Consider the following 15,731-nt stretch of genomic DNA (forward strand, 5'->3'; position numbering starts at 1 on the left):
TGGATAGCTGGCCAATCACAGCTCACCTCGCTTTTTCAGACCGATGAGCTTTGTAAAAATCGACGCGTTTCAGAAAGGCGGGGCATAGAGGAGAAACAATAATGTACAGTATGTGGAAAATAATGTGTTTTTTGAACCTTAAACCGCATAAACACATTTCATTACACCAAATACACAAAATAATGTTCTTTTTAGCAACATCATATGACCCCTTACACTACACTACAAGTGCACATTCAATACAATTAAGCACATTTCTGTGCTTCTTATTAAAGCGTGTTTCTCCTCCTCCTCAGTTGAAACAGTGAAAATTGAACTCATTCAGTTGATTCCACCAGGTACAACTGATATTATTTCTCAGATATTACTAAATGATTCATGTTGCAGATCGAAGATAATGTTATTCCCTTTTACAGCCGGAGAAATACTGGCCAGTTTTGAAGAAGATGCTCGAAGTTTTCTTTTCCCAGAACCGAAGCTGGCCCCATCTTTCTCTGGAGTAGAGAGAGCCGTATTAATGACACGGCATCCCACTTTTCCTGTAAGTGCTTATTTATGTATGACACTCATTTATTTGCTTAACAACAACAATAATGATTTTGTTTTTTGCATTATTAAAATTGGGAAAAAAAAGGTCTTTATATTCACTGATTAATTTCAGGGAATCTCGCCAAGATTAGAGTTCTCCACAAAGACAACCTTCAGTGAAATCTCCAGTGATAATGACTTCCTGACTGTTCCTGTGGTAAAGATAACGATTCTGAATATAGATGTTTGGCTTGATTGCTTTTGAAGTTTTGTAAGATGCTTTATTATTATCTTTAGAGGGCAATGATGAGAAAAACCTCCAAAAAGTCACAGAAACAGGGCAGCACCTCATCCCACCAAAGACATCTCTCTTTTGCTCCATGCAGTCAAAGAGAATATCACGACAGAGATCAGGTATCAGATCTTCCCCCTTTTTTTTTTGACAGACAGGACAGCAGTATATACTTGCATATATGCCCTTGTGAAAAAGAAGTACGCTTTAGCATACTTTTAAAAAGAGTAAATAATATATTTTAAAATAGCATACTTAAGTCTGAGCTAAATGCAATGTTCTCAGACAGTTAATTGCATGTTATTTGCAAATAAATGAAAATGTCTTATAATTAAAATATATATCAAATGCATTTATTTGAATTTAAGTGTTTTTGACCCACTTAAGTGGGATTTATGTACATCTTTATATGTAGTTTCATTATTACTTCTATTGTCTTTGAGATATGGTTCAAATGTACTGCTGAATGTATTGACAAGTATTTATGGTAAACTTAAAATATACCTGATTGTCATTTCTGTTGAAACTTGTCATATATTTGTTATCACAAAGTTGCAATTTAGTACATTTAAAATGTATTCAATTTTAATTTAATATATTGAATAGCACACTACAGTTCAGTTCTAATGAAGTACTTTACATGTGCTTTAGTATGTTAGTCAACACATCAAAGTAAGTGTACTTCTTTAAAGCACGACAAAAGATTATTAAAACATAGTGAAAAAAACAGTCATCAATGTGTCTCTCTTTAAGTACACTTAAGTGGTATTTTAATTCATTAATATTACAATATCTGCAAGTAAAGTTTTTTTTTTAAAATATACTTTTTTTAAGATTTGAAGTACACTACATTAAAGTGCACATTAAAGATCCTGGTTGGTAGTTGTGTTTGTTGATGAATTAGTGATGGCCAGCAGAGGGCACAAAATCTTATTGTAGGATGAAGTTCATAAGACACTTTGATTCCAGTTCCTGAAAGTCTGTGTGTGTGCTTGACCCACTGTTGGTTCAGAGGTCACGTGGACGGTCCTCTTCCCATTATTCACCCGTCTCTGCCAGAAACTCCAGATTAAGGAGTCTGTCACCGCACCAATCAAAACAATCAGGAGAATCAAGTATGAACACTGTAACACTCTTTATGTAATTTGTCATATTGGTCCATGCTGTAGATCTTTATAAGATTTACACAAGTTCTCTGAAAGTTTAGTGATGTGTGAGAGGACATATTTCGTTTAACCAACCAAATGTTAATTGGTAAACTAAACGTATACTATTTACTTTTTTTTTTTTCTTCAGGAGACCCAAGAAGAAGCTATTCCAGACCTTGGGTTAGTTGTAGCTATATATTCTTATTTGTCCCTCTCTATATTATTACACCATTAAAGGGGTCATATGATGCGATTTCAAGTTTTCCTTTCTCTGGAGTGTTACAAGCTCTTGGTGCATAAAGAAGATCTGTATATTGATCTGTAAGTAAAAAACAGTCTAGATTAATAGATACAGCAGATGAAGACAACCCTTGTGAAAAAGAAATACTCTTTAGCACACTTTTAAAGAGTACTCATGGAAATAATATACTTTAAAGGAATATACTTGTGTGAACAGATTAATGTTTTCAGACACTTAACTATGTTTGTTGCAATTAAATGAAAATGGATTATAGTTTAAATTTACAGTAAATCACTTTAGTGTGTTTTGTTGTTATATGTCATTGTGTATTTACTTCTATTGTCTTTGAAATATGGTTAAAGCCATGTATTTAAATGTATTTGAATTAACATGTTTGTAATGAAGTTGCAATTTATAAATATCAGCATTAAATGTAATATTAAGTAACACACTACAAATCAAATTATAATCAAATACATGTGCTTAAGTATGTTAGTCAACACTTATCAAAATAAGCGTACTTCTTTAAAGCATGACAAAAGATTATTAAAACAATGATTTAAAATTTACTTTAAAGTAAAACTTTAATTTAACATTATTACAATGTGCACTTTTTAAAAGTCTACTTGCGTGTGTTAAGAAACATAGTCATTAAAATGCCCTCTCTTAAAGTACACTTAAATGGCTATTTATTTCATTAATATTATATTATCTGCAAGTACAGTTTTAAACTGTACCCTACAAGTAAAATACCCTACAAGTGCACATTCCATACAGTTAAGTGCACTTCTTTTCACAAGGCTATTATAGCCTGTACTTGGTTGAATATTTAATTGTTTTACTCATGAAGATCTTGTTGCCAGACATGAGCCATTGCCCATCATTATTTCAGATGGCTGATGAAGACTCTTCAGACACAGATGATCTCCTCGACTATGCAGAAGAAGTGGGCCGTCATCATTCCCTAAAGAGATATGAGGGATCTCCCAGCCCAAGACACTCCAGCATGGATCGCCAGAGGAACAATGGGTATGTTTGCGTCTGTGTTCCCCAGGTAGAGTTGCCTGAATGGATTCAATTGATGTAGAACAAACTCAGACTTTCCGCATCACATCCATGCCACAAAATCTGAAGTATAATTCATGTTCATAGCTGTATGAGTTGCCTTATACATTGGTTCAAGGGGTTTGTTCAAATCACTGACCATAAGTATGAGCAATTGTAATAGTGATGCCTTATTTTTTAAGATAAATGATGCTTTCTGCAGTTCTCTCTTGGGTTCTCCTGACCTGTGGGAGGAGGTTCAGGAACGGGTTCAGAACCTTTTAACATCTCCCAAAGCAGTTCATAGACTAGCCTGTGTGAGTACCACTCAAACACACACACTCCTGTTTCACGAATAACCGCAGTGTAATGTCATGACGATCGTGGGGTGGATCATTCAGCCTCGGTTTTTGATGCCAGGGTGCCACTGACTCTGAGATAGACGAGGTATTGTCACGCAGACCTGTTTTGGCCCACTCATGCCCATTCTAAACACCAGCGTGTGCTATAAGGAAGTGGTACGTATATGCTTATATAATGGCCAGGTGTTTAAATATATTAACAGTTTTCTCATTCTGGGATATTTAATATTTTTCTGAAGCAATCCTGTGTGAAAAAGAAGCACACTTTAGCATACTTTTAAAAAGAGGACTTATTAGTATGGAAATAATATACTTTGTACTAAAGTATGAACTGAATGTCATGTTTTCAGACACTTGCAAGTTATTTGCAATTAATTAATTAGTAGTAAGTAGTAAATACCGAGCACAGAATGAACAAAAAAATTGATTGATGGTGACATTTGACTTTGACCACCCATGTCACGCTCACTTTTGACCTTTCATAATCTCTGGGAATTATTGTGGCCTTTGACCTTTTGTTTGGCGTCCCTATGTTGGCCCATGAACTTTCATGTCCTCTGGGGTCTGTTTTGACCTTTGACACCTAGAGGTAGGGTTGGGCGATGTCTACAAAAGTGGCTTCGGACGATGACATCGGCGGCGGCGGCGGGGGGTTAGGGAGGTGTGCCCGAAGTGTGAATCCTTATAAGGGAAAACAAATAACGATTCCTAACACCGTGTCTACACCGGACGCGAGCAGCGCGGCGCGACAAAATACTATAGAACCACTGATCTATAACAGAGATTCATTATATATAGATCAGTCTATAGAACTCATTATAATCAGTGATGCTGTCTACACTGGATGCGGCACGGCGCTGCGCGACATGACAAATCCCCGACAGTAAACTGCTGCCGGGTGCTATTTATGACGTGCTGACACAAATTTCAAATGATTTTCAACGGTCGCTTTGTCGCGTCCAGTGTCCAGTGGACAGACTTTAGCTGATGCGGCGCGACACGTCGCGTCCGGTGTAGACACGGTGTAACGGTTGCCTGTTACATTACAGAACATAAAATTTCACTTAAGGAGCGATGACTGAGGACAATGGCGAATGATTTGCAGATCCTCAGTACCACTGACAAACATATAATCTTGTAAAATGTGAGGTAAGTACTGCAGCTCCATAGTATAAACAGAGTATGTGCGATCGCTAATCTCGAAAGTGAAAGTGAAACTAAAACGCGATCGTGCATTCAAAAGTACGATGCCAGTTTCAATGCCAGGTATAATAGCGGCTCCCTGATCCCCGAAATATATATGTAGTATAATTACCCAATGATATAACTGTGAGGAAAAATGAAATATATATTTTCCTCCCATCTCGTATTTATTACTTTTAGGGGTTCCGCCTACATTTTCTTTCCGAACACGGTATTGGGATGCGGCGGATTGTCTATCGGCCCAACCCTACCTGGAGGTTCCATTTTTGACCTTTGACTTTACATATTTGAACTCCCCAGGGCCGCTTTTGACCTTCCATATCTGGACGTCCCATATCTGTACAGCACCTGTTTCACAATCCCCAGAGATTTTGAAAAGTGAAAGGTGAGCGTAACATGGGTGGTCAAGGTCAATCAGATTTTTGGTCATTCTGAGCTCAGTATTTACTTCTTGTATTATAGTGTACATTTATATTACATGCAACTAGCTAAACGTTTTGACCCACTTAAGTAGGACTTAAATATATCTTTATAATTTCATAATTCCTTCTATTGTCTTTGAAATATAGTTAAAGTACTGCTGAATGTACAGACATGCATAAATGATCAAATAAAATATACTTTATTGTCATTTCTGTTGAAGCTTGTATGCCTTGGATTTGAATATATTTGTAATGAAGTTGCAATTTAGTACATTTTAGCAAGTAACAGTTAAACAGTTAAAATTATAATTAAGTACTTTACATTTACTTTAGCATGTTAGTCAACACATCTAAAAAAATTTACTTCTTTAAAGCATGATAACATATTATGATTATTAAAACTACTTAAAATGTATTTAAAGTAAAATTTGACATTACTACGAAGTGCACTTTTTAAAAGCGTGTTAAGAAACACGGTACTTTCTTTAAGTGCACTTAAGTGGCCTTTTATTTCATTAATATTATATTATCTGCAAGTACAGTTTTTTTTAATATGCTTTAAGGTTTGAAGTGCCCTACAAGTGTACGTTTAATACAATTAAGCACACTTTTTTGTGCAGAGGGTTGTACAGACTCAGTGGGTATTTTAAAGACTGTTCTTCTCTTTATCCACAGATGAAGCAGAGAACCGTGTGATTTCCTGTGGCATTGCATCTTTTTCCATTCAATTATGAGTGTGTTTGTATTGCAGCTTTGAAATGAAATAATATATTCCTGGTATTTTTGAAGCTTGGTGGTTTTTATTCCTGTTTCTGGAGGTTCCCAACAGTCCACACCTAATTCAACTCATGAGCTGCTGAATATAAACACTTGAAATGTGTGTGTGCATTGAGACAGAGAGCAAAACAGACTCTTCTGACACTTAAAATGGTACATGTGCTTAATATAACCCTCATAACAAAAAAGGCTGGATCCCTTGTTGGAGTCGTGTCGCAGCAATAAAATCTTCAAAAATGACAATTCAGCAGTGCTTTGATCATATCCTTTCTTCTTCTTTTTTTGCATTTTTATGCAAATGCTGCCCATTCATTAGCAATTAAATGGAATATGCTTTAGTTGATTGTCAAGTTCGAAAGGCTTATTCTGTTTGTATCAGGGAGCCGCAGGTGTGTTCTATCTAAAGTGAAAAAATAAATTGGAAAAAGTTAATTTATGGAATTTTTCAGGTGTTGACATTTGTCTTTATTATTTTGTGGATACACATACAGTACTTGTTGAATCATACAGTATAACTAATTTGACTACTGTATAAATACAGTTGTACAATGGTGTGCTTTACAGTGTTCATTCAGTTCCAGAACCTCAAACAATGCTTCACATCGATCGTTTTCTCTCATTACTGATATAACCCAAAGTATAAAGAAATTAAATACTGTAAAAGAAAGTTAAAAGTGGCTCAATGGCAGAAATTTGGCACTGACAACATCATCGGTGTGGTCTTTTAAAAATATTCTTCAAAATAGCTCTGATTCAACAACAGAAGTACTAAAATAATAAATCAGTGGCTTGCTGGAGAAACTATTAAGGCTTGCCACTTTCATGACAAAATAATTGTGTACAAAGGATATGATTTTTGTTTTCATTCCAAAGGCCATTTCTGTACTCCACATTAAATCCTTATCATGCAACGTTTGTATAAAAATGTTCCCCTCCATATCAACACATTAAATTTGGCACAAATCTGAAACGAAAGACACGCAAAGCTCATAAACATTTGGCTTTCAATAGCAAGTGCAAATACAGAACTGGCAACATTTCACACGTTACTGAATTTGAAACTTGAACATAATTTGCAAAGAAAAAAATCGAAAGCGGGTTTTGATAACCTTAAAGTCAGCGTTTTCTGAGTATAATAACATTGGCTAGTTAACAACATGCGTACGTTACGTTACACTAATCTGCCGAGTTTCTTTCAAACCGATGCGCAATATTGCACAGAGCTCCTTCTCATACACACAAATACGAAGAAAATCTATGGCAAGCCGTTTTAGCTTAAAATAATCCCAGGGTTACTCGTCGTAATTGCATTTTTACTAGTAACAATTCAATTAGAGAGCTCTACAATTAAATTCTTACTAGTAAAAATGCCCGTTAGAGAGCTCTCTAATTCAGTTCTTACTAGTAACAATTATGATTAGAGAGCTCTCTAATTCAATTCTTAAGCTCTACAAATGAATTTTTACTAGTCATATGTTTCCACTGACTTCCATTCATTTTTAATTACAGAGCTCTACAATTGAAATTTTACTAGTAAGTATTACAATTAGAGAGCTCTACAATTTAGTTTTTACTAGTAACAATTGCAATTAGAGAGCTCTCTAATTTAATTCTTACAAGTAAAAATGTAATTACAGAGCTCTCTAATTCAATTCTTACTAGTAAGAAATCTACTTACAGAGCTCTACAATTGTATTCTTACTAGTAAAAACTTGTATTCATTAGATGCAAAACAGATTTGCGCTCTACAATTTAGTTTTTACTAGTAACAATTGCAATTAGAGAGCTCTACAATTTAATTCTTACAAGTAAAAATGTAATTACAGAGCTCTATAATTTAATTTTTACTAGTAAAAAAACAAACAAATTAAAGATATGCTTAATTTCAGAGCTCTGTAATTGAATTAGAGAGCTCTCTAATTTAGTTCTTACTAGTAACAATTGAATTATAGAGCTCTCTAATTAATTGTTACTAGTAAGAATTCAATTAGAGAGCTCTACAGTATAATAATACATTAAGAATTATTATATATTGATTAAAATCATTATAAAATTATTATGCTTTACAGAGAAGAAATATAGGCTAGGTAGTCTATGTAGCTACTGTAAGTTATTTTTAAAGGTGAATTCACACTTGCACAGAAAACATGCATATAAATGTATTCTCAGCAATATGCATATTTAATTATTGGTTGTAAAATACCTGTTTTTGTTAAGCTTTGTAAGGTCTTTATTCGCATTATTCACTCACACAATAATGCTGAGGCCTGTACTGTTAACAGAAGCATTTACTGCATGATGAAGCCTATTAGAATGCAGTTAGAATGCCACTATACCTAAGGGTCTGAAATAAAGAAATAACAATATTAATAATATTAATAATAATATAAAGGTGTGAATTAATGAAGTGATTAAATATTAAAACAAAACCTTTCCAAACTGTCATCTCACTCTTATGGTCATTCTGACACAATGAAAATGCTATCAATTCATGCTTATGGGGCTTTTATTTTGAAGTGTATCACCACAGGCGGGATTTGGAAAGGCAAATGGGTGTAGTCGCAAATCTGTTTTGCATCTAATGAATACAAGTTTTTACTAGTAAGAATACAATTGTAGAGCTCTGTAACTAGATTTATTACTAGTAAGAATTGAATTAGAGAGCTCTACAATTGCATTGTTACTAGTAAGAACTGAATTAGAGAGCTCTCTAATTTAATTGTTACTAGTAACAATGCAACTGTAGAGCTCTCTAATTCAATTCTTACTAGTAACAATGCAATTGCAGAGCTCTCTAATTAAATTAAATTAAATTAGAGAGCTCTCTTATTGTATTTATAGCTAGTTAAAATAGATTTAGAGAGCTCTCTAACTGGCATTGTTTACACAAGCAAGAGTGCCGTTTTCCGAATATTAGCGCACAATCATGATCGTGAATGTGATGTTGATTTTATACAGTTCAACAACCAAGAAATTAATACAAGTGAGTTACATTTTGGACACACTATTGTCTGTTTTTGTTTCACCAACACAAATAGTTCCAAACAAAGCCGGAAAAGAACTGTTAACAATATTAATAATATTAATAATAATATAAAGGTGTGAATTAATGAAGTGATTAAATATTAAAACAAAACCTTTCCAAACTGTCATCTCACTCTTATGGTCATTCTGACACAATGAAAATGCTATCAATTCATGCTTATGGGGCTTTTATTTTGAAGTGTATCACCACAGGCGGGATTTGGAAAGGCAAATGGGTGTAGTCGCAAATCTGTTTTGCATCTAATGAATACAAGTTTTTACTAGTAAGAATACAATTGTAGAGCTCTGTAACTAGATTTATTACTAGTAAGAATTGAATTAGAGAGCTCTACAATTGCATTGTTACTAGTAAGAACTGAATTAGAGAGCTCTCTAATTTAATTCTTACTAGTAACAATGCAATTGTAGAGCTCTCTAATTCAATTCTTACTAGTAACAATGCAATTGCAGAGCTCTCTAATTAAATTAAATTAAATTAGAGAGCTCTCTTATTGTATTTATAGCTAGTTAAAATAGATTTAGAGAGCTCTCTAACTGGCATTGTTACTAGTAAGAATTTAATTGTAGAGCTCTCTAATTGAATTGTTACTAGTAAAAATGCAATTCTGACGAGTAACGCTTGGAATATTTTAAGCTAAAACGGCTTGCCATAAAAATCGCCTACTGCTAAAAAGCTGTTCGTTAGTACAAAACCAAAGGAAACAACTGCCATTAATAAAAAGAAAACAGCTTTGCATAATTCATGGAAACATGTTAATGAGCTATGGAAGCACAGTTTTCTCACATCTGTTTTTTTCTTCTCTCAGTCTAGCGCACGCACACGTAAGTTCAAGAGCAAGGTTGGGAAAATGAAGGAAGGAGAACCGCAAGGGCAGGTATTGCTAATGTCCGCACTCAATCATGTCCTCACTAATGACTTTCCGTCCTAGTCATGGCACTGGTTTTATGAATGGCTCCTACCTCTCTGAACTCCTTTCAGCGATGTCACGTGTTCAGCAGAGACCGCCGCGCGCCACTAGAACTGCGAGGTCTCGGTGAAGGAAATAGCGTCGCTTTTGTCGATGGTGAATCCACCGTTCACGTAAGATTTCTTCTCACACTCGTCGTCGTCCAGCGTGGTCTCCAGTGCGAAGGGGTTGGCCGCGTCCACGTCTGAAATCAGGTCCATCCTCTCTAGTTCTCGCTTTGACAGCTTCTGGACTATTCCAGCGCCGTAGGCGTCTCCCAGCACGTTGATCATGGTACGGAAGCGATCGCTGATTTGATGAGAGAAATCAATGTAAACTTTCACACTATAGCAGCTATAGGGTTTTTAGCAGCCATTACTCCAGTCATCGAGTCAGGCCTCCTGTAACGAATCCATGCATTTTTGTAAGATAAATATCCATGTTTCAAACGTAATAAACACCTTTTTCTCACTTCTGCTGACTGTCATATGCGGAAGCAGTTCCGGCGGATGACGTAAGACGTCGGCGTTGCGTGATTAGTGACGAACGCCGAGACTAAACAAAACAAAACTCCAGCGCCGTAGGCGTCTCCCAGCACGTTGATCATGGTACGGAAGCGATCGCTGATTTGATGAGAGAAATCAATGTAAACTTTCACACTATAGCAGCTATAGGGTTTTTAGCAGCCATTACTCCAGTCATCGAGTCAGGCCTCCTGTAACGAATCCATGCAGTTTTGTAAGATAAATATCCATGTTTCAAACGAAATAAACACCTTTTTCTCACTTCTGCTGACTGTCATATGCGGAAGCAGTTCCGGCGGATGACGTAAGACGTCGGCGTTGCGTGATTAGTGACGAACGCGGAGACTAAACAAAACAAAACGCCGGTCACGAATTAGAAGCACAAAACGAGGATTTGTAAAGAAAAATGTCGGAGGATTTCAATATAAGCCAAGAGGAAAAAAGAGAAAAAAGTGTTTATTACGTTTGAAATATGGATATTTATCTAACAAAAATGCATGGATTCGCTACAGGAGGCCTTTATTCAATAAACTCAGAATTGTTAGATGTTATACGAGTTATAAACTCACAATTGCGACATAAATGTACAATTCAGGGAAGAGAAGTCGTAATTGTGAGATAAAAAAGTCGCAATTACTTTTTATTTTTTATTCTGTGGCGGAAACAAAAAACAAAGTTACTTGATTTAAACAAACAAAAAAAAAAAGTCAGAATTGTGAGATCTAAACTCAGAACTGTGAAATGGAAACTCAGAATTGCAAAAACATTCAGAATTCTGAGTTTATATCTCATAATTCTGACTTTTTTCTCAGAATTCTGTGTTTACATCTCAGAATTGTGTGAAAATGTCAGAATTGTGAAATAAAAAGTCACAAATACCTTTTTTTATTTATTTATTTTTTTTATTCCAGAAATGGGCTTCCATAAGTTGGCCCTTTTCTACCAAAAAGAAAAAAAATGATCAAGATTATAAACTCTACTTATACAAACTGATGAATAAAGAATGTGCCTCAGTGAGTTTTTGCATTTTTATGTTTTTATTCAATTTATGAAGGTGCTGTAAATTGAATCGTTATATATTCTATCAAATTTTGTACATGCATAGATGAAACGACTTTGATAGTTTTATTGTAAATGAAAAACGCTGCATCCATAATTTTCTCACTGACACGGCCCAAACCTGGAAACTTGGGGCTCAGTTCAGAATTCCTCGCTTACAATTAATAATAATAATAATATTAATAATTTATAATTTTTTTACATGTCAATTTACAGTAAAAAATCTTGTTGATTTTTTTTGTAGAAAAGGTACATCGCCATCTTGCTCTAACCAAATTGATTTAAATGCACCTGACGTTGTAATTATGACTTGCCAACTCGTAAATACAAACTTTCCAGGATGATTTGAATGAACCAATAGAGTGCTACAGGGATGATATATTTTTATAGGCCAAAAACCAGAAACAACAAACTTTTTACTTGCCTTGAAAAAGGTGGTTGCTAACAAGAGTCTAAATGGGAACACAGAGGTTCATTAAATCCTTAAATATCATCACAGCGAACAGGTAAACTCATCTCAGACTAGTACTCATTAGTCTGCTTTCACAACTCTTCGCTCTTGCAAACTACTCTAACTCAAACTAACAGGGAAAAGTTTTTTAAATAAAAGGCCGAAAGAGTTGTCTGAAGCTCAATGGTGGTGACGTTGAAGTCATGTGACCGTGGTGTAGTTTATAGCCATTTATATATAACCTACATTTAGCGTTTTACTTCTGGCAATTGTATTTATGCTTAAAAAGTCATAAAAGATTATCACGATGAATAAACTTTTGTTGATCACAGAGCTTATTCATTTCAGTAATAATCCAAAAGTCCAATGGAAAAATCCTACTGGGATTTTGTCGAGGCGAGGGAACCAGGGTGATGCAAACTTACGGGTTGGCCTGCAAAAATACCTCATCACTACTGTGTAAACCTGACACATTGATGATAAAAAACAGATACTTACAGCAGCCAATCGACAGCAACGATGAGGGTGACATCACTGGCAGGAAGGCCTACTGCTGTGAGGACTATCACCATGGTTACCAGTCCAGCATTTGGAACTCCTGCTGCACCAATGCTGGCGACTGTTGCCGTGATACTACGGAATGAACGTTTAAAAAAAAAAGTATCACTCGGGCCTTCGTCCTTCATGAAGTCACTTAACTCTATTATATCACACCAGCTGGCTTATATCCCACCTACCTAATGGTAACAATCTGGCCAGCGTCCAGGTCGTAGTTGTTCAGCTGAGCTATGAATATAGAAGCAACAGCTTCATACAGTGCAGTGCCGTCCATATTGATAGTCGCACCAACTGGAAGCACGAAGCGAGTGATTCTCTTGTCGATCCTGTTGTTCTCCTCTGCGCATCGGAACGTGACCGGCAGAGTGGCTGAGCTGATACAGTGAAGACACTTGTTATTGCAAAATAGCAGTTTTCTTTGATTGTTGTGGATTTAAAAAGTCTGTTCGTTCACAAAAACATCTAAAACTGGAAAGACAGATCTTCAGGAGCAGGACTGAGCAGCCTTGCTATAAACAGCTAAAAAATAATGATCAAAACACAACATTAAAGGCTGCTTCTCAGACTTTTTTTAAAATAATTTTTCATAGCATTTAAGAAATGTATGCCTTTTGCTTGTGCAGAAACTATTGGGACACTCAAGTCCCATCTAAAATGTCTGAATTTATTGCAATAAAAAAACTAACTTTTAGTGATTTGTTAACATCACTATTTCCTTAGTATTAATAAAATTAACTAATTATGTTTTATAAAATCCTAAAATGTCTGAATTTATTGCAATAAAAAAACTAACTTTTAGTGATTTGTTAACATCACCATTTCCTTAGTATTAATAAAATTAACTAATTATGTTTTATAAAATATACTAAATATGTTCTAAGGTTCAAAGGTACACTTTAGCATATAAAAGAGTACTTATTGTGACAATATTACTTTAAAAAGAAAATACTCAAGTGCAAACCGAATGGAATGTTTTTGGTCACTTAATTACATGTTAATTGCAATTAAATGAAAATGTATTATATTTTAAATTTGTATTAAATGCAATTGGTTTTTGACTCACTAAGTACATCTTTATATGTAATTTTATAATGAATTGTCTTTGAAATATGGTTAAAGTACTGCTGAATGTTCTGACAAGCATTTATGGTAAACTAAAATATACTTTATTTAATGTCATTTCTGTTGAAACCTGAATGTCAGCTATTTAAATAATATTTTTTAATTACACTTTTGTAATGTAGTTGCAATTTAGTACATTTAAAATATGTTTACTTTAAATGTAATACTAAATAACACACTACAGGTAAAATTAAACGGGTAAAACTATTCAGCTTTACATGTGCTTCAGTATGTTAGGCAACACATTAAAATGAGTGTACTTCTTTAAAGCATGTGAAAAGCTTACTAAAACAACGATTGTATGTTTAATTTAAACAAAAAAACATTAATTTGTAATTATTATAAAGCACACTTTTTAAAAAAGTACTTAGGAAACATTGTCATTAAAGTGCCTGTCAAAAAAGTGGCCTTTTATTTCATTAATTTTATATTATCTGCAAGTACAGTTGTTTAAAAATTAGTGCTGTCAAATGATTAATCGCGATTAATCGCATCCAAAATAAAAGTTTTTGTTTACATATTATATATGTACAGTATGCTTACTGTGTATATTTAATATGTATATATATAAATACACACACATACAGTATATATTTTGAAAATATTTACATGTACTTACATGTATATATTGATATTTATATAATTTATATTATTGTATTTATATATACATAATTAATGAACACGGTATACACACATATATTATGTAGGGATGTAACGATTCATTCAAGTCACGATTCGATTCTATTCACGGTTTTGATTTCACGATTGCGATTTGTTTGGCATCTCAACCGATTTGAATCGTCACATATTTGAATCGATTTTCAACCGGCTCGCAGTTAATCGTTACATCCCTAATATTATGCAAACAAGAACGTTTATTTTGGATGCGATTAATCGCGATTAATCGTTTGACAGCACTATTAAAAATATAATTTGAAGCTTTGAAGTTCACTACAAGTGCACATTACGTGTACATCTTTTTCACAAAGACTGACTCGTCAAGATATTTGCTCTTTAAGGCTCTTCCAGACTGTGAATCGGGCCAAAAGTCTAGGTTTGCCTAGATTTTTGCTCCGATTAACAGTCTGGATGAGTTGGCGCTAGTTGCTGAAAATCAGAGCCAGTCTGCAGATTTGAGTAGACAGATTTCACAGAAAATCACATAGTTTATCACGGGCACAGACTCAGATTTTTTCTTAGCTTCAGACTTGGATTCCATCCAGTCATTTTAAGTCAATTTTAGAACACATAATGTTTTCATCTGTCATGTGTCTCCTATCAAAAATACACACGTTTTGTGTGAATTTGTTGCGTTCGGAACGACCTGAATGTGTTAGTGTGTGATCCTCAGTTGGTTTAGTGTATAATTTCTAGTTTTTTAACCATTTACAAACTCAGCAACTGTATGATGTGTAGTGTTTTAAAGTCTCTTCAGATGTTAAGTTGTGTAGTGTATTCCAGCCTTTAGTCAACATACCCAGATAATACAGACGCCAGAATGTTTGTCGGCTCACCTTGAGGAAATCATGAGAGCAGTTAGTAAGGCCTGTGCCATTCCCAGAGTGAAGGTGAATGGATTCTTCCTCACAAACACAAAGTATATCAGTGGGAGGAATACCATGGAATGGATGGCTAGTCTGTGAAAGGAGAACATATTTAAAAAAACAATCCACCGTACATTATCATAAGCAATGAACAGTAGAATCTTTGTAAAATATAGCTTTAAAGGGTTAGTTCACTCAAAAATGAAAATTCTGTCATTAATTACTCACCCTCGTGTTGTTCCAAACACGTAAGACCTTCGTTCATCTTCGGAACACAATTTAAGATGTTTTTGATGAAATCTGAGGCCTCTCTGACCCTCCCATAGACGGCAAGGTAACTACCAAGTTCAAGGTCCAGAAAAGTACCAAGATGATCGACAAAGTAGTCCGTGTGACATCAGTGGTTCAACTGTAAAGTTACAAAGCTACGAGAATACTTTTTTGCGCAAAGAAAACAAAAATAA

General features: G+C 34.7%; 2 protein-coding genes across 3 annotated transcripts in view; one reads left to right on the top strand and one right to left on the bottom strand.

Annotated features, from left to right (window-relative positions):
- spata6l (spermatogenesis associated 6-like) overlaps positions 1 to 6,411 on the top strand; it is a 10,436-nt gene extending 4,025 nt beyond the window's left edge. The window contains exons 4-13 of one of the 2 annotated variants that reach the window (XM_016561848.1): positions 297 to 338; positions 417 to 541; positions 662 to 745; positions 826 to 942; positions 1,833 to 1,935; positions 2,117 to 2,148; positions 3,102 to 3,238; positions 3,477 to 3,570; positions 3,674 to 3,771; positions 5,916 to 6,411. In XM_016561848.1, the coding sequence (XP_016417334.1) occupies positions 297 to 338; positions 417 to 541; positions 662 to 745; positions 826 to 942; positions 1,833 to 1,935; positions 2,117 to 2,148; positions 3,102 to 3,238; positions 3,477 to 3,570; positions 3,674 to 3,745 (806 nt within the window). In that variant the 3' untranslated portion in view covers positions 3,746 to 3,771; positions 5,916 to 6,411. Of the gene's footprint in view, positions 1 to 296; positions 339 to 416; positions 542 to 661; positions 746 to 825; positions 943 to 1,832; positions 1,936 to 2,116; positions 2,149 to 3,101; positions 3,239 to 3,476; positions 3,571 to 3,654; positions 3,849 to 5,915 lie in introns of those variants that run through there. The other variant, XM_016561850.1, reaches the window with a different exon arrangement.
- A 3,303-nt stretch (positions 6,412 to 9,714) lies between these two features.
- slc1a1 (solute carrier family 1 member 1) overlaps positions 9,715 to 15,731 on the bottom strand; it is a 22,964-nt gene continuing 16,947 nt past the window's right edge. The window contains exons 9-12 of the mRNA XM_016561851.1: positions 15,238 to 15,360; positions 12,781 to 12,975; positions 12,542 to 12,676; positions 9,715 to 10,318 (exon numbers count right to left, since the gene is read on the bottom strand). Coding sequence (XP_016417337.1) covers positions 10,078 to 10,318; positions 12,542 to 12,676; positions 12,781 to 12,975; positions 15,238 to 15,360 — 694 coding nt within the window. The 3' untranslated portion in view covers positions 9,715 to 10,077. The remainder of the gene's footprint in view (positions 10,319 to 12,541; positions 12,677 to 12,780; positions 12,976 to 15,237; positions 15,361 to 15,731) is intronic.

The sequence above is a fragment of the Sinocyclocheilus rhinocerous genome, unplaced genomic scaffold, assembly GCF_001515625.1.
Source record: "Sinocyclocheilus rhinocerous isolate Xijiao unplaced genomic scaffold, SAMN03320098_v1.1 scaffold3972, whole genome shotgun sequence".
NCBI lineage: Eukaryota > Metazoa > Chordata > Actinopteri > Cypriniformes > Cyprinidae > Sinocyclocheilus > Sinocyclocheilus rhinocerous.